This window comes from Notechis scutatus, chromosome 2 (assembly GCF_049901735.1).
Source record: "Notechis scutatus isolate UNSWTSFEM ecotype Mainland chromosome 2, rNotScu1.2, whole genome shotgun sequence".
Classification (NCBI taxonomy): domain Eukaryota; kingdom Metazoa; phylum Chordata; class Lepidosauria; order Squamata; family Elapidae; genus Notechis; species Notechis scutatus.
The window spans coordinates 248,525,417-248,549,169 of record NC_142010.1 but is presented as its reverse complement, the minus strand read 5'-3'; the positions used below and the strand labels follow the sequence as shown (position 1 = coordinate 248,549,169).

At 37.7% G+C, this 23,753-nt stretch overlaps 1 protein-coding gene across 3 annotated transcripts in view; it reads left to right on the top strand.

The window, feature by feature from the left end:
• SPEF2 (sperm flagellar and cilia associated 2) overlaps positions 1 to 23,753 on the top strand; it is a 113,408-nt gene that overhangs the window by 18,809 nt on the left and 70,846 nt on the right. For all 3 annotated transcript variants that reach the window (XM_087958522.1, XM_087958523.1, XM_087958521.1), the window contains exons 6-11: positions 4,597 to 4,673; positions 6,980 to 7,181; positions 8,517 to 8,705; positions 10,910 to 11,097; positions 13,346 to 13,514; positions 21,937 to 22,156. In XM_087958522.1, the coding sequence (XP_087814648.1) occupies positions 4,597 to 4,673; positions 6,980 to 7,181; positions 8,517 to 8,705; positions 10,910 to 11,097; positions 13,346 to 13,514; positions 21,937 to 22,156 (1,045 nt within the window). The remainder of the gene's footprint in view (positions 1 to 4,596; positions 4,674 to 6,979; positions 7,182 to 8,516; positions 8,706 to 10,909; positions 11,098 to 13,345; positions 13,515 to 21,936; positions 22,157 to 23,753) is intronic.

Genomic DNA, 23,753 nt, shown 5'->3' with positions numbered 1-23,753 from the left:
GAATCAAATTAAAATGCCTTCCATCAGTTCTTAAGCCAATGGAAGAATATACTGGTATATCATTTGTTCTGCTCAATGGACATCCCTATCATGCCAAAGGCATGATGCTAGGAATAGGTGCTATGATTATTTATGATGTTCAGGGTACATTAAAGACAAGACTGGATAGTTTGCCTCTGCTATGTTTCCTTCCCCTCCCCTAAATGCCAGCTGCCAGCATGAATTCTTCCACAAATCTCTCTCCTTGATATGAGAAGGAAATGGGTTCAGGGAAGAGTCAAGATCATCTGGTTCTAGGGCTAAGCTCAGACACCTGGCAGCTATAGGGGATCGGCTGATCTGAGAGAACCTGATTTTCCCACTGCCAAAGAAGATTGGCCTCAGATTACAGTGTTCAGGAGTTCAAGGGAGAAGAGAGTGCCCCTGCCTGCTAAAAATAGCCGCAGGATTGAGCTAATCTCACTCTCTGCAGTCGCCTCATTGAAACCCTGCAAAATATTCAATGAGGTCTCTTAGACGAGGGGTCGCCAACCTTTTGGATCTCAGGGACCACCAAAGTCATAATTTAAAATCCCAGGGATCACTAACCGGTTCTGTGGGCATGGCCTAATTTGTGGGTGTAGCTTGGTGGTCATGTGACTGGCTGGGCATGGTTTGTATGTAAATATAAATATTTATATAAATATTGAATTTTTTTTATAAAAAAGCAACTTTTACCCAAAATCAGGCAAAGCAGGCAGGCACATTGAATTGCTCACAGAATTACAGATTCATTCAGAGATCTATCTGCCATCGGCTAGCTCAGTCTGTCACATAAAATTTGCTAGCAAGCAAACTCACAAATTAACTCGCAACACACCATGTATGTAAATATTGATTTTTTTTTAAAAAAAGAGCAACTTTTACCTAAAATCAGGCAAAGCAGGCAGGCAGATTGAGTTGCTCACAGAATCACAGATTCATTCAGAGATCTATCTATCTGCCATCGGCTAGCTCAGTCTGTCACATAAAATTTGCTAGCAAGCAAACTCACAAATTAACTCGCAACACACCATGTATGTAAATATTGATTTTTTTTTATTAAAAAAGAGCAACTTTTACCTAAAATCAGGCAAAGCAGGCAGGCAGATTGAGTTGCTCACAGAATCATTCAGTGATCTATCTATTTGCCATCGGCTAGCTCAGTCTGTCACATAAAATTTGCTTGCCATGTGTCTGCACTGAATCATAGAACCTTCAGTCCTAAGGGAGGTTCGGCTATGCTTAAAAGCAGAGCCGAAGATCTAAAGACTAGCTAGAAAGCAAGAAATCCAACCATTTCCTGCTTCCTAGCTAATCTAAATCTCCTGGCACAGCAGAACAGCAGATGGTCAGAAAAAGGAAAAATAGCAATTTAGCAGGTAAGTTTGCCAGATAAGGAGTGAGTGGGCAGGGAGGGTTCCCACGGGCCATGTGGGCGGTGCAGCCTTGTGTTTCTGCACAGCCTGGATTAATTGCTTTGGGGGGGGTGCTCTGGGGATGAGATTTCTCTGCGGCCCACCAAAATTTTCTCGCTGGTTGGCAACCGCTGTCTTAGACTGCACCACGTAAAACTGCTAGAGTTTGTTCAGTATTTAGTGGGAAAATAATATTTTAACAGTGAGCAGATAAAGACACTTTACAGTGGCTCACATATAGGTGGGAATGAGATATCATCATAAGGACTTTGCACTGCAGTTAGGTGCAAATGGGGGGAAAATGCTGTAGTAGCTACGTATAATTGGAATTCAGATCATTAGATGCAGAGTTGGAAATTCATCCCTTTTTCTTTTTCTTCATAATAAATATCCAGGGGAAGAAACATTCTTAACCCATACATATCCCTTCAGTTAGACAGGAGTAAATATAAATCTAGAGAAAGGTGTTTTTTTCAGAATTTAGCTGAGCAATCCTTATTTAGAATTACTTTAAAGGTGTAAATCAGTGATTGCTAAAAGCAATGGCTCCTTATATCTTATGAGTAAGTAATCAGCAGGCTGCATAGGCCCCTCACCACTCTATTTGTCATCCTTAGGGTTGAATTTTTCAAGCTTTTTTGGGGGGGGTTGGATAGATTTGGGGGCAAAGTACACCTTAAACGTTGCAGAGGCACTGAATTTATTGCACAATACCACCTAATTATCCCCCCCCCCCCAAAAAAACCCCACACATACTGTACTTCCAAAAATTTATCCCTATTACTCCAGTAATGTCACACCAATAATTTTTCCACCAGGAGACAGCAGTTAAGTCTAGACTGAAAAAGGTTGTTAGAATTTGCCTTACTGACATGTTAAAATTCAGTGTAATCTGCTGTCCTCCATCTTCCCCTTTCCCTTTCAAAATGTTTTGAGGAATAACATGCACTGTTCCTAAGACAGCAGAACAGACATAGTCCCTTGATTTTACAGTTATATATAAATACTGTATAAATATATTTTCTTAAGTTTTCGCAGGTATCTATATGTATGGTATTCAGCTTTGTTTGGGTATTTTCCCACGTCATTATAGTTGTGCTTTTAAAGTTGTAGTGACGTTTCGGCAGAATCTCATCTGCCATCATCAGGCTTCTGTATTGTGTCCGTCTGTGAGTCAGACTTTTACAGTTGTTTCAGTTTTAAATTTGGGGCTAGCCTACTGCTGTGCCAGAATGCCTGGCTTGTGGTGTGGATATTTTTTTGTTTGAGAGTGCAGGCTTCCAGATAATTGACAGTCTGGTGGAGTCATCTCTTTTATTCATGCTTTCAGGTCTTTTTTCAATCTCTATGGCTTCTCTGATAATTCTGTAGCTGGGATTTTCTATAGTGGCTAGGGTTTTGGTGCCATTGAAGTCGATGCTATGACCTGTTGCTTTCATGTGTTGGACTAGTGAGGAAGTGTGTTCCAGCTTTTTTACTGCATTTTTGTGTTCATCCAGGCGGGTATTTATTCTTCTATTGGTCTGTCCAATGTATGTGGCAGGGCATGATGCACAGGGGACTTCATATATGCCTTGGTTTTCCAGGTCAATTTTATCTTTGGGGTTTCTTAGGATGGCTGCTATTTTTCTGTCTGTTTTGAAGGCAGTCTTGATGTGATGCCTGTGTAGTATCTTACTGATTTTGTCTGTAGTACCTCTTATGTAGGGCAGGACAGCCTGCACTCACAGAAAAAAAAATCTCCACATCACAAGCCAAGCAAACACCTGGGCACAAACAGACCCCCCCCCGATACCTCCAGCTCAAACACACCCCAACCAGGCACCCAGATGAAACCTAGCTTCCTAATAAATGATAGCCGTCCTTTTACTTGAAGCCAAGCCGCACTGAAAGCCTCCAATGCAGGAAACACAATATTGCCAACCAATCAAAAAATTCTACAAAACAGACAGAAGATATTAGAAACACTAATCAAGCAGAACACAGCAAACTCCAAGACCAATAAACACAGACCAAGACTCCCAGCCAATCAGGATGAAGAGAAAACCATTCTAACACAGCAGTAGGTTAGCACCAAATTTAAAATGGAAACAGCTGTGAAAGCCTGACTCACAGACGAACACAATACACAGGCCTGATGATGGCAGGTGAGATTCTGCCAAAACGTCGCTACAACTTTAAAAGCACAACTATAATGACGTGGGAAAATACCTGAACAAAGCTGAATGCCATACATACATACATACATACATACATACATACATACATACATACATACATACATACATATGGCAGAACTCATATTATTTGGGTGAACATACTATGTTTTATTGTATTCACTTGCTTTAGTAGGATCTTGTTGAGATAATGTGTGGATATTCTTATCTGGAATGGTTGCATTACTGCTTTTCCTGCTGCACTGCATTTGTTAGGGAGTAAAGCTGCTCTTGGAAGCAAAAATATCAGTGTATGGAGTATATATGGAGCATTATAAGCTGCCTTGAATCGCCATGTGCAAGTAGGTAGCAATATAAATTTTCTAAATAAAATAAATAAATAAAAATGAGCATTTAAAAATGGGTGGGGCTTCAATCATGCAACTGCAGCCACCATCTTGCTTTTTGTAATCTTCCCAATGGACACTTCTGGTGGGGAGAAAAAGTGGTATAAAACTCATGTTCTTGAATCTTTTCTGTTCAGGAACAAGAGGTGAGGAGATATTAAACTCTTAATAATTAAACATAATTAAACATATTTCAGTTAACCATTGTTGTTCATTGTTCCATTTGTTTATGTGGCTATTGTTTTATTTTCTTATTTCACTTGTCTGCTTAAAGATGAACAGTAATTAATTGGTGCAATATAAATTAAATCAATATATTTACAGAAATATTTTCCTTGGTTCTCATCTAATCACTTAAAAGTTTGCAATACTTTCAGACTCACACAGCACATGGATGACGTAACTTAATGAAGCTCTGATGCGCTTTACTAAGCTTACTGGCACAACCCCATATTTTTTGTTTAACAAACATCTTTTGAACAGTGGAAATCCCATGGCGCAGTGCATTTCTGCTTGGAACATCTTGTTAATTTATAATGAGATGCAATAAAGAATTAAACCGAAGGAATGAATTAAAATATGCTTACTTTTTTCTAGACAACGTACACTGAAATTAGGAACTTTGAAAAACAAATGAGGAAAGAGGCTGTTGTACCTGCCAAACTCACAGAGAGGTAACATTACTTCTAGTAAATTTGCTCTGTTTTTCTGCTGGACTGTGTGGAAATAGAAACTCTGATTATCTGTTAAAACACCCTTCCACTTGCCAAACAACCTATTAATAAGTTTTTGTTTCAGTCATGCAGGTGGTTAAATATGCTGTATTTGTACTATTGTATTGACATAAATCTGCTGAAAAGATATGCTACCATCCATAATTTCATTTTTCACTGGAAATATGTCATATTTCTCCACGCAGTTAACAGATAACAGATAATCAGAGTTGGAAGGGACCTTATAGGTCATTTAGTCCAACCCCCCACCCAAATGGGAGACCCTACACCATTCTGACAAATGGCAGTCCAATCTCTTCTTGAGGGACTCAAGTGATGGCTCTCCCACAACTTCCGAGGGCAAGCTGTTCAACTGGTTGATTGTTCTCACTGTCAGAAAATTTCTCCTTATTTCCAGGTTAAATCTCTCCTTGTTCAGTTTCCATCCATTATTCCTTGTCTGGCCTTCGGGTGTTATGGAAAATAACTTGACCCCTTCCTCTCTGTGACAGCCCCTCAGATATTGGAAGACTGCTATCATGTCTCCCCTGGTCCTTCTCTTCACTAGACTAGCCAAGCCCAGTTCCTGTGACCGTTCTTCATATATTTTAGTCTCCAGTCCCCTAATCATCCTGGTTGCTCTTCTCTGCACTCCTTCCAAAATCTCAACATCTTTTTTATAGTGTGGTGACCAAAACTGGATGCAGTACTCTAGGTGTGGTCTTACTAAGGCTTTATAGAGTGGTATTAGTACCTCACTTGACCTCGATTGTATCCCTCTGTTAGTGCAATTTAACATTGCGTTGACTTTTTTGGGCTACCACTGCATACCGCTGGCTCGTATTTAGCTGGTTGTCCACTAAGACTCCAAGATCCCTCTCACATTTACTGCAGTTGAAATGTCAGCATATACTTCATTTATCAGCTGATTGTCTCATGGGGGTGAAGAGTAGGGCATAACATTTCAGTTAACATTTTGGAGAGAACTGACTTCAATAACTAGATTATGGAAAATCTTAAATCACTCTGGGCACCTAATACTACAAAATGCACAGGGAAGAAATGATATTGTGGACATTGATAGTAGTTTCATTCTTCTACTGTGACTCTACTTATACTTAATATGGCCTGGCAGTTTTATTTTTACAAATATGTTGATCCCACAAGTAGAGTTCATGAGATCTCTGCCAAAATATGCAGTCTTAATAGAAGAGCAGTCTGGTGATAGTTAACTTGTTATCCCCAGTTAGCACAGAAGAGAGAAGACTGGTGAAAGGAAGGAGCCCACAAAGTTCTCAAAAGTAGAGCTCAAAAGAAATGTTTTCCTTCTTTTACTGTTTTCCTTTTGTTTTCTATCCTCCATCAGATTTTTTCTCCAGCACTGCTGTAGATATGGGGATATTCCAAATTAGGACCATGAGATTATGGGGTTAAAGGGATTAAATCATGAAGTCTTAATCCAGATTGGGGCTTCATTACTATGTATATAGAATGTAAATACGTATTATTTTTTATATGACTTAGCGATGTACGACAACTATGTGGATTAGGATGATTGCACCATGTCCATTGTTTTTAATGTCCTTTTTTTCTTTTTTTGTGTGTTTGTTTAATTATTATTATTTTTAAGTGGCCAGGTTATCTGCAAAAAAAAATGGAAAAAGGATTCCAAAGCCATCCTATGCTTGTGATACTTTGACATATATATAGGTTGTCCTTGGCTTATGACCAGTCACTTGGTGATCAGTTGAAGTTATAATAAGACCTACTCCCCCAAAAACAGATGTACAGCTAGTTTCTAAAATTCTTAGGCTGCCCACCCCACAAGATTATTTGATCGCATTTTGGGCACATGGCCAAAATGATGGCCGTTTGCAGCATTTGGCAATCAAATTACCACAATTTATATTTTTGCCAGAAATTGGTCTTTACTTCTGGTTTCCGACAAAAATCATAGTGAATAATGGGTTCCCATAACAACTGCTGTAGAAAAGTTCATAAAAATGGGTCTGGTCATGTGGTTACCTGCTTTATGACTGTCACAATTTCGTGACTGTAATTGCCAGACTCAGTTACAAAGGTAAGTCTAGGCCTATCTGCATGTGCATTGATGGTGTTGTAAATATTCTAGTATATTATAAAATATAAAAGAAAAATATGCAATAGTAATAATAATATAATGCAATATAAAGCAACAGCTAAGAAACCGTTTGTTTAATTCGTTGTGTAAAACCTATAACACCAGATGCCCCATATTATTTTCTTAGCATGATGTATGCAATAAAGCAGGCACAAGAACTAGCTACGGCAAAACCAGTCATTACTGAGCTACTGAACACCTACTCGGATGATGAATATATTAGGAAAATTCAGAAACGTCTTGAGGAGGATACCTTTGCTCGAGAACAACGGGAGAAGAGAAGGCGAAAGATGTTAAGGGAGCAACTCATAGCTCATGAAGCACAAGAAGTGAGTTAGATATGCTGCCTTTTGATTTTTTTAGATGAGGCATTGATACTGTTGTGAATTAACCAGTTTGAAAAGACATGAAAAGTAAAAGCTATTATGAAACCTGTTTGGAGAATGAAGTAAATTGTACCTTTACTAGTGAAAATAATAAGCACCTTTTTTTTAACCTCTGGATCAGACTTTAATGTTAAGCATAGTGCTAGATTTAAAAAAAAACCTAGCATGACACTAAAAGTATAAAATCTGGAACTGTAAAAAAAAAACTAAAAATGAAAGACAAGGCAAATTCTTCAAATTTAAAAATAGCATCTTGATAGGTAATACCCTGATTTTATGAGTGCATCAGGACTGTTGAGACTTAAGAATTGCTGATGGCCAATCATCCATTTTTACTAGCACCTTCTTCTGACCAAGGCTTTCTGAGACAGTAACAATCACACGCTGTTCCCTTTTTTTTAATTATTTCAACAGCTGTGAATTATATGCATTCACAGCCCATAATGAGTTCCAAACAGTTTATGAATAGTCCAACAGAAGTCTGTCACAGTCTTTCGGGATAAGGCTGATAAGCACCCACCTTTATATCCTTTGAAATGCTGCCAACGACTAAATTGCCAATTAGCTGTACCAGGCCAAAGGGAGCACAAAGTCAACATGGAGCTTCAGATTTTAACCGACCAGAATGAACAAAAGTTGCTTCCTGCAAAGGTTCACGTCCCTTTGTTCCTCCTTTATGTCTTATGAGAGGGGCCAATCTTACTCTAGTCTCCCTTTTTGTCTTAACTGTTCTTGCCTTCTGGCAGCTCTGTGCAAGTGTGCGCTGGGAACAGGCTCCCCCATTCCTCTGCCTTGCTGATGTCAGATTCTGGAGGCTCTGGAGTCAGCACATAACTCTCAGGTGGTCCTGACCCCATCTCTGTGTCAGATGGAGATCCCTCATCCGAGCCCTCCCCAGACTCTAGAACTTGCCCATGTTCCTTCCCACTGTCCGACTCTGCTGCCAGCTCCGCAGGCCGCTGGTGGACCACAACACATCTTTAACAATACCTTTAATTTATTAATTCAGAAGCCCTTAAAAATAAACTGAAGCTAATTAACCCACAAGTGGTCAATTGATGATACTATGTAACTTGTTTCATGTTTACCTGAAAGTAAACCCCTTTCAATTAAATCGAGTTTATTCCCAAAAGATCATTTGTACTGATAGGGCTGAGAGGAAACAACCAACCAAGGTCACCCAGCAGGCTTTGTGCCTGAAGTAGGACTACACTCATGGTCTCCCAATTTCTAGCAAAAGCTGTACATTATGTTACTATTATGTCTTTATTATTTTAGGAGGCCTATAGAGAAGAGCAGCTTGTCAACCGACTTATGAGACAGTCCCAGCAAGAGCGGAGAATAGCTGTTCAACTTATGCATGTGAGGCATGAGAAAGAAGTCCTGTGGCAAAACAGAATTTACAGAGAAAAGCAGTTTGAGGAAAGACGCCTCAAAGAATTTCAAGAAGCTCTTGATAGGGAAGAGGTAGATAGTCATTATTATCTTCTTTGTTACTGTATTTTTCTCTCTTGCATTTTCCCTCTCTAAGTGCCGGGTTTTTATCAAAACCGCCAAATAATGTGATTATGTGACCATGGGACATTGCAAATGGCCATCAATGTGGCCATGTTGCCAAGCACCCAAAGTTCAGTCAACATGACCACAGGCAGGCAACCATCAGAACTTCAAATTCGGGTCCATTATAACTTTAAACAGTTGTAAGTTGAGGTCTTCCTCTAAACCCTTACAGCTTTATTTTTGATTTTTAAACATTGCTTTTTAAGTTCAGTCAAGCTTATTCCCAGGAGTTGATCTAAGCATCAGACTTTCAATATGCTGGTGTCTATATTAATACTACTGAACCTGGATTGAAAAAAATGCCAACATTGATTTGATGGCAGCTAGAAGAGTTTTCTGCAATGCAGCAATAGTAGCCTTAGCCCAAAGAATGAAATATACGTAATACGAGAAGATTGGTGGACAGTGTCTGTGAAGCTTGTGCTGTTCGTCTGGAAAAAGTTAGCTTTTTCGTCCTTCAAAAGAGGTTGAAAGATTTGATTCACTTCCACATACGGATAGTCCTCAACTTATGACTGCAATTGAGCCCAAAATTTATATTGTTGAATGAGACATTTGTTAAGTGGGTTTTACCCCATTTGACGACCTTTCTTGCCACAGTTAAGTGAATCCATGCAGTTGATAAGTTAGTAACATGGTTGTTAAGTGAATCTGGCTTCCCATTGACTGCTTGTCAAAAGATTGCAAAGAGTGATCACATGACTGGGACACAGCAAAAGTCATCAGTATGTCAAGCATCTCAATTTTGATCACATGATCATAGTGCTGCTACAAAGGTCCGTGAAAAGTCATAAGTCACTTTTTTCAGTGTCATTGTAACTTTGAACGGGTCACTAAATGAACTGTTGTAAGTCGATGACTATCTGTATGTAGTTGCAATACAGTGCAGTCCCATATAAATGGTCCTTTTGAAGCCACCCAAATTTTCTTTTGAAATGATAGGAACATCCACTAGAGGCCACAATTCACTTGTGTGCCAGAGAGACTTACTATAGGAAGCTACAGAATTAGAAGGATGTGTCCTCATTTAGGTTCTTAACATTTATTGCAAATTTGAGGAGCTCAAATCAAAAAATTAATGGAATAACAGTCGACTGATCATCCTGTTCTTCTGCCAACTGATATAGTTAGCAGAATTCTAACTTTAGTTAACAGTGGAATAAATGGGTTAACACACTGGTTGCACAATGTGTTTTGTGGAAGGACTAATGGATGAAAGTATAGTCAAAGAACATTTTGAGGCTTGCCTGGTCCAGTCCTTTCAGAGGATGAAAATAGTTCATACTTTGCTTTGCACAGACACATTAGTTTGCAAGATACGAATTTGATGGTATGTCCCTCTTCTCCAGAATGTTCTTGTATGTTCATGCAGATCTGATGGACTGCACTGATTGCTTTCCTTGCTGTTGCAAAATAGAACCAGTAGTGCCTGGCAGGTTTCTTAAAGAGATCTACCGCTGGGGCACTAACTTAGCTACTAAGTGAGCAAAATAAATGCTTATAGTGGGTATCCATGGCAGGTGTGGGTTGAGCAGCAAATGAAAAAAATGGATATGTAATGTATTCTCAATGCCCTTTTTATGTGCACCATGATGTTGCACACATATGTATCATGAGCAAAGCTTATGTTGCAACCCTCGCTTGGACACTGATAGCATCAGATTCTGAAGATGTTCCGATGCTTATTCAAATGTGTTCAGGTGGATATTAGATCAATACCAGTATTTAATCTGGAGTTGATGTAATCTATTTCTGAACCAGTATTTTTTGCTAGAGCTGTGCAGTGCTTTGGATATAATTCCAAAAAGACAGCAGGGCACAAACATAGTATGTGTTTGCCTTCTTTAAAACATTGATATCCTTTCCCAGAATCTTAAGGCCATTCAAGAATCTTTTTCAACTCTCTCATGATCTCCAGAAAAAGTATTGCTGATCTCTAAATCCTTGATTTCTCAAGCTGACATTCCTTCGCAAGGCCATTTATATAAGATGTATTTATCTGGACTATTAATAATGACTGCGAGATTTAGATAATGAGCTTTGGTGCTACATTTCACTTCTTGTCTTATCAATTTGAGGAAATTGACCAGTTTCCCCCCGACTCCTTCTAGGCTCTTGCAAAACAAGAAAAAATTGAACTTGCAGAACAGGCCCTTAGAGAAAAACAACTGCATGCAAAACTCGCTGCTGAAAGAGCTGAGGCTCGTTATAAGAAGCATTATGAAATTTGCTGGGAGGTGGTTGAACAAATAATTGATTTAGCAACTAAAATAGGAGAATATAGAACGCTGACGAATAAGTAAGTCCCTGATATATACAGTTTTGTTTTTCGTTTGTTTTGGTTTTGCATTCCCTTTTGGCTATGTTGGGAAAAGTGAGCAATACAGAACTATACAGAAATTGATCCTCGGGCATCTTGATGAGAAAACGGCAATGAAGCCTGAGTAAAATTTGGGCTTGAGAACTCAATACATAGGAACAGTTGCTGAGATCTGTTGAGATGTCCTCCACAGCCTGCCCATGAGCTCACCATGTGGAAATTTTAAGAAATTGATCTACACTTTGGGACGAGGGAAAGCAGTTGTGCCTCATTGTTTTCTTTAGGTTGTTTCTGTTAATATTAGTTATTATAATCCACTCTAATGGAATGCTGTCAACTGAGTTATAAACATTTAATTAAATACGCTATAGGAAAGTTAAAGAGTGAACTGTAACTTGAGTTTCCTTTGGTTGGTACCCATTAGAGTGGTGAACTCCATCTCAGCATTTCCTGCCACCAAAATGGGTATTGTGTGTTTACATAACCTGCAGCTCCATATATAAGTTACATAACTTAAAGCAATACTTCTCAGCCATGGTCACTTGCAGATGTGTAGAACTTTGGCTGCTTGAAGAAGCATGCTGGGTAGGAAATTCTGGGATATCTTCAAGTGGCCAAAACAGAGAAACGCTGCCTTAAAAATATCTACCATACAGATCTGTCCAAGATATTTTTGTGCTACTTATCAGTTTGAAAAGTTGGGAATAAGTTATTTCTTAAGTTATGCAATTAATGCTCAGTATAACATTAGTAAAATATAAACTATTTATTTATTTATTTGATTTGTCAATCGCTTACAAGATAATAGGTATAAGTATATACATAGTTATGAATACATGAAATGGGTACATATAAGAAAAATAAAGAAACAATAGGACAGGGATGGTAGGCACGTTGGTGCGCTTATGCACGCCCCCTATAGACCTCTTAGGAAAGGGGTGAGGTCAATACCTGATAAAGAATATTTTATTGTATAATTGTTTTTGTGATAAGACTATAATATATGTATACATATACCTATCTACTGTTAGATATGTTATGCTGAGATATACTCAACAGTTTAATGCATTCATTCAAATAATCACAAATTGTACAGTCTTAGTAAAATAAAAATAGTTCCAGATGAGACCATCTGTTTTTTTATCACTTTACTGATCAAATATTTCCCCCATACACATATTCAAAATAGTGTCCCTTATATATAAAGAAATAATTTTCTTAAGTGAAAAATATTAAGATTAGACTTTGACAGACAATACCCATGTCCATTCTAAAATGAGATCAGTTTGACTATTTGAGTTTAACATGAATTGATCCAAATTTAACAGTTGCTTTTTTTTGACACAACAAAAGTAGAAATACTCCAGAGGGGGGAAATGAGGAATCACATTTATAAATCGTATCCATGTTTTCATTTAGCAACCATTCTCATATATACAATAGCAATAGCTTATACTTAGATTTATAAGCTCCATAGTGCTTTTACAATATCAACATATCTCACCCAACAATCTGGGTCCTTATTTTACTGACATGGAAGACTGGGTCAAACTCAAGCCCTGTCAAGATCAACCTCCAGACTGTGGGCACAATTTGCCTGCAATACTGCATTCTAACTACTGCGCCACCAGGCTATTAGCTAACACTAAGGCTATTAAATATTACTAACCACAAGCAACTTTCAGACACAGATACAGACCAATTTACAGAAATACGGATACATGCTCCTTTTATTCTTTTCAGCAGTAGCAAGAAAGAATAAAAAGGAGGTATGAAAGAGAAAAAGAAACAAAACTGAATTTAGGTTCAGGTGAGGAAGAGAGGAAAGAAAAGAGCAAAAATCTTGTTTATGAACTGTAAAAAGCATTACAATTCACTAGGCAACTAGTCTTTCCCAAACTACTATTCATAAAAGATGCATATGTTTTAGCAATGATTATTTGCAGTCACTTCAATTTCCTGCCAATTTGTTTGTTTTTAACAGTTTGAATATAAAATAATATTCCAACATGCAGGTATACAACAACTCCCAAGTCAATTTGGGTAAAAACTGGTCTTCCTAATGTGTAATTGAGCCATTTTGTCTAAATAGAATTTGTCTGACATAATTTCTTCCTCTTTTCAGAATTATTTCTTATGTTTCATATTTAACTATTGATTAATTTCGTTGATTAAAAGAATGTTCCCTTCATACTAAATACCAATTTGTTTTTCTTGATTTCCACAGTTTAATTCCTGCAAAGCTAATGCGTGACTGGAAGGAACTCTTCTTAAAAGGAAAGCCAATTTATGAGCAAGCTGACATCAGCAATTTGCCAGATGAGCCGACTCCAGAACAATTAGTAGAACTGGACAAAATTAATTTGCTAGATGAGAAAGATTATGATGAATATAAGGTACTCCCAACTGATACGGCCTAGTGGAAGAATATATAACTCATAAAATCATTGTTCATGAAGATCACATTCGTTTTGTGATTGATGCATAGGTTTCATATTAGCATAATAAGCATTTTGGCAAAATTAAATGTACGTACTTTATACTTTGTGTTTCTAGGATTTGGCAATGCATTGATTCACTGCCACTCAGGGTGTTTATCTGTCACAATCCCTTCCATAAGCAATAGCAATAACATGCAAGAGCTCTGAGGTTGTGATACTTTCACTTAAGTAGAAATTAAGTTGTAGTACATTACGGTGTGCTAGAAAATGTTAATGCAAAGTAATACACAAAACCTGATTTGAAATAAACACTGTCTGTCACTGAATGAGTAGTCTTCTTTCATTGGTATTTTCTAGTACAATTCTTGTTATTTTAAGATAAGTTCATTTCAGTATCTTTAGTTTTATAATAGGCAGTTCTCAGAATTAGTTATCATTATCTCTTTTTAGGAATCTTTGAAGAGATAAGTATATATTTAAATATAAATTCCCTCTCTCCCCTTCCATTTTCAAAAGCAGACATAATTAAATAATTGAATTCTGAATATTTGCCTTTTTTGATTTCCATTCTTTATGCCTTATTTTCAGATTCCTCCATTTTCAGCTCAACTGCTCAAAGAAAAATGTATATATTATTTAGGTTGGGTTTGGATTTTTTTTTTCTACCAGCTTGTTTGAACTATCTTCATAAATAGCCTGTATGTTTATTTTTTATCTTGTTTGGGAAACCACATTTATATGTTCTTTTTGTACCCACATCCTGAACACAATTGGTACATTTTATTTTCATCAAGTTGTAAGCCTTAAGCATCTGTGCGGTCTTTTTGAATTAACACAAAACAATATAACTTCTTTCTTATTTCTGAAAGAAGGTTATTTCTTTGTTCATACTACAGATTATATATATATATATTAAAAAGATGCCCTATTTTGTTCATTTAATGCAAACATCAGAGTTACAGTGATAAATTTCCAAGATGCTTCTGCATTAATCTATTAGGATTACATTGCTCTAGTGAAATGAATAGGTATATTATACCTTTTCTCTTCACTGTGATTCAAATATTATCAGTATCTTAGAGTTGCTTGTTTCCTTCGAGTAAGATGTCTAAGACTGAAGTTATCACTAGCATACCGATCATCTAAGCAGAAACCACATTAGTGCTGCCTATATCAGAAAGATGCAGCAAAAAAAAAAGTTCATGCTAACATGGATGCAGAAAGGAAGCAACCATGCCTTGTGAAAGTTGCAGCTGCATCAACTATAGGTAGTCCTTGACTTAACGGCCACAATTGAGCCCAAAGTTTATGTTGCTAAGGGAAACATTTGTTGAGTGAGTTTTGCCCTATTTACGACTTTTCTTGCTACTCTTGTTAAGTGAATCATAGCAATTGTTAAGTTAGTAACGCAGTTGTTAAGTGATTCTGGCCTCCTCACTGACTTTGCTTGTCAGAATAGCAATAGCAATAGCACTTAGACTTATATACCGCTTTACAGTGCTTTTACAGCCCTCTCTAAGCGGTTTACAGAGTTAACCTATTGCCCCCAACAATCTGGGTCCTCATTCTACCCACCTCGGAAGGATGGAAGGCTGAGTCAACCTTGAGCCTGGTGAGACTTGAACTGCCAAATTGCAGGCAGCCAGCAGTCAGCAGAAGTAGCCTGCAATACTGCACTCTAACCACTGCACCCTGCGGCTCTTAAGGTTGCAGAGGCTGATCATATGACCCCAGGACACTGCAACTGTCATAAATATGAGTCAGTTGCTATCTGAATTTTGATCATGTGACCATGGAGATGCTGCAACGGTCACAAGTGTAAAAAATGATCATAAATCACTTTTTTCACTGCCGTTATAACTTCAAACATTCACAAAATGAACAGTCACTCGAGGACTACCCATGATAACATATACATCAAGTCTTTATGTGTAACCTATTTATACAGAAAGAGAAACGGGTCTGGATAGATAGCTTCTACATTTCAAAACATTCTTCATTTGAAAATGTATGAATTATTTTTTTTTCACCATGTAGCTCTATAGACAGGCTATCTTATCTGGTTGCAAGAATCCAGGTAACCACTAAATGACTGCACAGAATTATTGAAAAACCTGGCTTTGCTTCTATCGGTTCAGATAATTAATTGCCACCTACTTATAATTCATTTTTATTGATAATTTTATAAGTGCCTTAAATAATCATAGGCAATAAGTGGATTGGTTTCCAACAGTAAGTAGGCTTGTTCTGGACAGTCACTGTGGAACAGCTTCTTCCTGTGTACTATAAATAATATATTAATGTTTTGACTAGACAAAAAATACTTTGTGCAGAAAGGATCATATCATGGTCAACTGTTAACTGTCACAGTTATTTCTTATATCAACCATTTTTAAAAAAACATTCTCAGCCTAGAGGTTTCTGTGTTTGTTCAGCTTCCTGTTTATTTAGTATTTTATCAATCCATGGTATTCCATAAAAGAAAGGGGAGAATTAATGTACTTGCAAATGTAAGGACATTATGCTTGTTTATTTGCAAATTTATTAAAGTGCACTTGGGGAAGAAAGAAGAGGAAGACTTAAAAAAGGCATGCCCCAAATTACAAAACTGGCTGTAATTTGACCAAACTTGGCGGTGCAAATATTAACTATAATAGTTGAGGAAGGGAACACTTTAGAGAAAAAAGCATGCTTTTTTGTGTAGGAAGATCCAAATTAAATTTCTAGTATCTTTCAACAGAGCTCAGAAAATTTCCTATCTCAATCCCCCATAGAATCATTGTCAATATCAATTCTATGTAGAGACATTATTCAGCTGGATGAACTAATGGTCTGCACTGATGTAAGACAACTTCATATTCAGTATTTCTTTTCTCTGTAGCATTGTAGAGAATTCATTTAAGCACAAAAATAGACATGAAAAATGTGGGTTTTTTGCAATTGGTAATCTTGATGCCACAGATTACTTGCTTGAAATATGTAATCAGAGTCAGAGCTTCCTTACTTCTAGAGCCAAAGTAATGGCAAAAGCTGAAGAGAGACGTGGCTGTGTAAAAGTGCAAACCAAGCAGTCTTTGCATTGATAATCCGTTATATCTTTTGCAAGGCTGGTGTGGCTGCTTCACAAGCTGTTCCTGATGCCTTTGCAAAACAACTGCCCAAGCTTTGCACAAGCCTTGCAACTGCTTTAGTGGGTCGAAGTGAGATGCTTTGTTTGTGCTCTTGCACGTTCCTGAAGCACCTCAAACGTGCTTTTTCAGGAGGCAACTGGACTTTCTTGTTTTTTTTCTTTTGAAGATATTTTGCTTCTCATCCAAGAAGTTTCTTCAGCTCTGGCTGGATGGTGGGGAATGGAAGGATTTATACTCCTTGCAGACAGCTGGTCATTTGCATCCTTTTAGAGAGTTGTTGAGGCCACCTGGGGGTTTGTCTGTCCTCGGGGTCACCTGAATAGTGCAGATGTGTGTGGAGGCTTCTTGGCTGCAGGATGTTTTCTGCCCTGTGTCCTTTCCCTGTTCAAGACAGGCGCAGGCTGTTGGGGAGGAGTCTTTATTGCCTGCATCTCAAAGTGAAGCGCAAATGGTTCCTGTAGTCTGCAGTTTTTCTGAAAATCTGTTCATATTCCCACACCATTCATCCCAAAGTGCATAGCTAAAAGTCTAGGGGGATTCTGCATCATCCAGGTCCTGATAGCAATAGTACTTAGACTTATATACCGCTTTACAACTCTCTCCAAGTTGTTTTTCAGAGTCAGCCTACTGCCCCCTATTGACAATCTGGATCCTAATTTTACCCACCTTCTGAGCATGGTTGTTTGCTTGCAGATGTATCATTACCCAATTATATAACATCATCAGTACTAAAGAACGTGGGTTTGCGCTCTGCTTATATACAGTTGCATGAACTCCCTAATGGTTTTGGATTAAGCTTGGTAAATAAAACCAAGCAACCAAACTATATTCAGAAAATGTTGGGATAATCTTCCGTGAAATTCACTTAGTACACTTAAAATATGCAAATTGTACACAACCCCTCCTGTCTTTCTGTCCCTCAATGGCAAATGCAAACAGGCTGTTCATGTGATAGGTATTCATTTTAAAAAGTTGATTTTAACAGAATAACGGAGTTGGAAGGGACCTTGGAGATCTTCTAGTCTAACCCTTCTTCTCAGGCAGGAATCCCTATACCATTTTAGACAAATGGTCGTTCAATCTCTTCTTAAAAACTTCCAGTGTTGGAGCATCCACAACTTCTTGAGGGGGGCAGGAGGGAATTTTTGCCATATCATTGTATATATTTATAGCCCAAAGTGCTGTTTGCTATATTTTCAGTTGTGTATTTACTCTTGAACTAAGAACAGTATGGATGTGTCTTCCATAATGCCTAATTTGATTCAAGAGACATTGTTCCAATTTTTATCAGTCTGACTGTTTTTCCAGTACTAATCAAGGAGATACATAGTGAGTTTGCGAATCTATCACGTGCTCACAGTTTGTTTTGAACAATTTTGCAACATCGATGAGTGCTTTTAGATATATGAAACCTTAAACAATGTCACTGAATACTCCTCCCCTTCTTCCTGTCTCTTCATGCCTTCTTCTCTTAGTTTGTTATTTGGCATTCATTATCTCAGTTTTTCTGAATCGTGGCAACTATAAAGATGTATGGACTTCAACTCCCAGAATTCAACAGCTGACTGGAAAATTCTTGGAGTTGAAGTCCACATATCTTAAAGTTTCCAATGCTGAGAAACATTACATGATCTGAATAAAGTACAAAAGTGTGTCTTAATAGAACCCAGAATATTTTCATCCAAGCTAATATGAAATGGTTTGGAGCAGCAGATAAGGAGATACACATTTCTAATTGTTGAAATCTAAGGTTGTTTATTTGAGCTCAGCTATAACTCATTATGCCAGCTAAGAGTCGTAAGAAATAAAAAGTTGTGCCCCTTTATCCATGATTCTTTTTCCATTGTGTACCTGGAGCCACTTCATAACTTGGTTAGAGTACTGCATCATTTCTGTTTACATTTGAACTAGCAAACACAGTTTGAATTTATTACTTTATGGTGAGAAAAAATTACAACTGGTTTTTACTGTTAGATTGGTGAGAAAATTAAAAATGTATCTGTCCATTTTGGATATAACAGCCAAATATGTTTTTCCTGAATCAGAGATTGACCTAGAGCTAAGCAGACTCACAAAACTTAAATCTGTCCCTTTAATAATTATTTGGAAATGTACAAGAAAAATCCAGACATATTTTTGTTTTTGTTTTCAATAACTAGTTCTGTTACTAAACAAAAAGTCAGATACTGCTCAACATCAGATTATTTGTCCTGCTTTGGCAAGAATGTTTGGTGCATTCCACTTTTCGCTCATTTACATCCGGTTACACCATGTTTAGTGACTGGATTTGTATTCATGTGTTGGAGTTTTATAGCAAATAAGGAAGGTATCTTTGACAGAGATATACAGGTGCTGTTTCGTAGGCAAAAGAGGCTTGCATTATGTCCACTGAGGCTGTCTTCTTTTGCTCTCTATAATTCTTTCCATCTTCTGTTTCTTCACTTCCCATATCGTCTTCAGAAATTAGGTCTGGCAAGTCCCCCGGCCAGAGATTTTAAAAACCACAGGGGATCTTGGAGCAAGAGAAAATCTATTTTGTCTGAAAGTTTCAATTGTACTGGCAGAGTAAATACAGTCTGCAAACCATTATTTTTCTCAACATCCATGCTCAGGGAAAATCTGACAATGCAGGTTGCAAAATATCTTCGGGTGCGGTGTTTTTCTTTGTAATATCATTTCTCTTTGGCTCAGAAAGCTATTTTCCTTTGCTAATGAAATTGAAACATTAATGGGCACTTTATTTTATTTGGGAAAAGATAATACATTCTCACTGTTTAATGCAACAGAGTATAAATATTTTCTGCTTTGAGATTTTGAATGAAAATGCCTGGGCATATATCCAGTACCTGAGCCATTGAACGTAGTTCTGCTTGTTGGATACTGCCATTCATAAACAAAACAAAACAAAAAGAGAGAGAGAGAATTTCACCAGTTCCTTTTTCTGCTGCAAAACAAGAGTGAGAATCCAGGGAAATTGCATCTTTCTTTCTTCTTCCTCTGATTTCAAGCCTATTCACAATATTTTCATATTAACAATATGAACCAGTCCTAGTTAATACCCAAGAGAAGAACCAATTATGTCATCTTTGAAGGTCAGAAGCAAAAATAAGCTAAAGTTTAAACAAAAGAAAAAAAACAAGCTTTCTAGAGGGAAGAAGGAAAAGGTGTTCATGTCTCCAATTGAAACTAACAACAAATTACACAAATCTTTATTATATTAATATTAGAACAATCTGCTTCAATGTGGTTTGTTTTCAAATGGCTTATTTATGGCAGCCTTTCTTAATCTCAAAACTTTCATATGTGGTAACCTGCAGCTTCTTTAATTGTCAGTCAGAATGGTCAACACAAGTGAAAAACATGAGTTTGGGAACTGTTGATTACCTTATAATACACCTATAGTCAGGGGTGGGATTCAAATTTTTTAACAACCGGTTCTGTGGGCATGGCTTAGTTGGTGGACATAGCTTGGTGGTCATGTGACTGACTGGGCGTGGCCAACTCAACATCACTCACATCGAGGCACGCATCTCCTCGCCTGGCTTCTCATGACTGTGGGTATGCTGCATCAGTCATAAGTGTGAAAAATGGTCATAAGTCACTTATTTCAGTGCCATTGTAACTTTGAATGGTCACTCCACACAAGCAAAGTACCAGCAAAGGAGGAAAAAAAAAAACTCCAGAGAAGTTCCTGAGACAGGAAGTCTAGTCCTGCCAAGAATGCAATAAGGGTTAACGGAGAGGCAGTTTCTGTAAGCAACACCAGAATGTTTCCTTCCTGCCTTCCTGACAGGATTAGGCCAGTAATTTCTTATAACAATCGGTTCTCTGAACTGCTTAGAATGTTAACAACTGGTTCTAGCGAATAGGTTCCGAACCTGTAGAATCCCACCCCTGCCTATAGTACCACTAGCAAAGCAAGTTTGCTAGTGATAACAGCAGGAAGAAAGTCAGGCAATTTAATTTATGTCATTAAGATAGAATTCCTAGTGAGATCTAAAATATTGGGGTTTAAGTGAGCAGGTGGAATTTATTATATGAGCAAAGCCCGTTAGTTCTCTTGTTAGTGATTAAAAAAATTAAACCATGGACACGTTTTGCACACAATATACATAATACAGTGGCTCATGATCTTCCTGAGAGTTTCTCATAATTGAAACCCAAAAGGTGTTCTTTGGACAATAATTTTCAGAATTACCAGTCTATGTAGCCTATGGGAATAGGAGTCTGGATAATATCTGGATATCTGGATAGTGCCATCTTGGAGAAGGTCCTTTTTTAAAATAGCTGTAAGCCTTGTGAATCTTGAATGAAATAACTTGCTGCAGCCTTTTCCTTTGCTCAGATAATATCTTATACAGTTACATGAAATTTACTGCTAAAATGGACACCTAACATCAAAAACATCATCAAAAAAGCACAACAAAAAATGTTCTTTCTGCACCAACTCAGAAAGCTCAAACTGCCCAAGGAGCTGCTGATACAGTTCTACAGAGGAATTACTGAGTCTACCACCTGCACCTCTATAATTGTCTGGTTTGGTTCTGCAACCCAACAGGATAGACACAGACTTCAGAGGATAATTAGGACTGCAGAAAAAACAATTACTACCAACCTGCTTTCCATCGATGACCTGTATACTGCACGAGTCAAAAAGAGGGCTGTGAAAATAATTACAGGCCCCCTCACATCCTGGACATAAACTGTTTCAACTCCTACCCTCAAAATGACGCTATAGAGCACTGCACACCAGAACAATTAGACACAAGGACAGTTTTTTCCCGAATGCCATCACTCTGCTAAACAAATAATTCCCTCAACACTGTTCAACTATTTACAAAGTCTGCACTACTATTACTATTAATCTTCTCATTACTCCTTATCACCCCTCCCCTCCCACTTGTGACTGTATGACTGTAACTTTGTTGCTTGTATCCTTACGATTTATATTGACTGTTTCCAAGTATGATTTGATTGCTTATTGTACCCTATGACTATTATTAAGTGTTGTACCTGATGATTCTTGACTCTTAACGAATGTACCTTTCCTTTTATGTACACCTGAGAGCATTTGCACCAAAACAAATTCCAATCACAAAGTGTGTCCAATCACACTTGGCCAATACAGAATTCTATTCTATTCTAAAGAAGCACCCGTAGGATTGTGTTTCAATTTGGTTCCTTTTTGCAGCAGCCTGGATGGACGCCAAATGTTCCATTTTATGTTGTGATTTCTTTTACTGCAGGCTATGGTTGAGGAGTGGTACCCTCCTGAAGAGATCAGAGTAAACAAACCACCTCCTGATAATGTAATATTGGGTCATGTGGTTCACAGATTGATGGAACTTGTATATCCCCCAGAACCGGAACCACCACCGTCTATATTTTCTCCATTTCCTATGAAAGGTTGCATTTTGGGAAAGCTCTATAGTGGAAAAACCACCTGCTTAAACTTCTTAGGAAAAGGTAGGGTGGATTTCTATTTTCCTTAGAATTTACTTTCCCATTGATGTCATTTTGCGCTCTCAGTGGGACAGGGGGCTTCCCTACCCACCACCCACCACCGGCTAATGTGTTTCTTCAAGAAAAGTTGATGGGAGACTGCATGTCCACTTGAGTAGATCACAACTGAAGGTGGGAGGACGCCATTCTCACACTTGACACCTGCTTTTTCGGACACGTCCCCCTTTTTTCTTTCTTTTCCAGTATCATTTTTTTCTATCCCTGCAGGCTCAGCATATTGCAGAGAAGCATTTGAAATGTGCTAGGGGTAAAGGGGAAAGTGATGATGGTTAGAATGTAGCGGCCAAAAGAGAAAATTTTAAAAGAAAAAGAAAGCAACATTTACCAAAGCAATAGGATGCCAACTGAATTTGGCAGTGCTATTGAGAGCATTTGGGTTAAAGTAAGTGGTGAAATGAATAAAAACTACAGGACTTGCCTAAATAGAGCAGGCGATGCTTTTCAAAAACAGACTACGGATATTTCCAAGAATTGTGAAATACTATTTATTGATGAGGAATTGTCCAATATCTTAACACATGAACAGACAAAGTCTGCTAAGAATGACCCTTCCAGGAAATTCAAGATTTATGATATTCACTATTTTCGCCTTCAAATGGTGAAAGCACAAGGCAACTTTTTGCCCTTACTCTAACTTGGTACTACCGTTAAAGAAGAGTATGGGTAGTCCTTGACTTACAACAGTTCATTTGGTGACCATTCAAAGTTACAATGGCACTGAAAAAAGAGTGACATGACTGTTTTTCACACTTATGACCTTACAGCATCCCTGTGATCATATGATCAAAATTCAGATGCTTGGCAAGTGAATCATATTTATGAGGGTTGCAGTGTCGGACTAGCAAAGTCAGCAATGTAATATCACTACAAAAAAATGCCATTTTAGGCTGCACCAGAAGAATTTATAAATTGATGCAGGGGAAGGTTGAAATCAGCAATGCATGTTGAAAAGGGACAGAACCTTCATTGCTATATATTATTATCATTTTGGGATTTTGACACCCATCTTGGATGTCATTGAATAGACAGGAAGTAACTGTTCTACTTTATTTGAGCTTGTTAATCTAAGACCTGCTTTTTATAGTTCCAGTTTATAGGCAACAGAGCACTAGATTTAAGCTAAAGAAGATGGATTCTGATTTAACGTTATATAAAAAAAGCAAGAATAGCTTAACAGTGGAATCAGTAGTACAGACAACCAGAAGTTAATTATGTGCTGAGAATATTTCAATCCTACTCTGGCAAGGGGGATTGGACTTGATGACCTAAATGACCCCTTGCCCTTTAAGACTGCAATTGTACTAAATCATGCTGATGACTATTTGTGACTTCTTAGGTACTATCCTGTTTAGAAAACAGTACTGTCAATTAAACATAACAAAAGCTATAAATTTATTTATAAATACGCCAATGAAGTTCCATACACCCGGGAGTAATTTAAAATAGCATTAGTAAGCAATTGGCTGGATCAGTGAAGTCACTCCGAAAAGAAATACTGTCTTGTCCAGCAACTAACTTTGAAATTCCTAAGGACATGTCT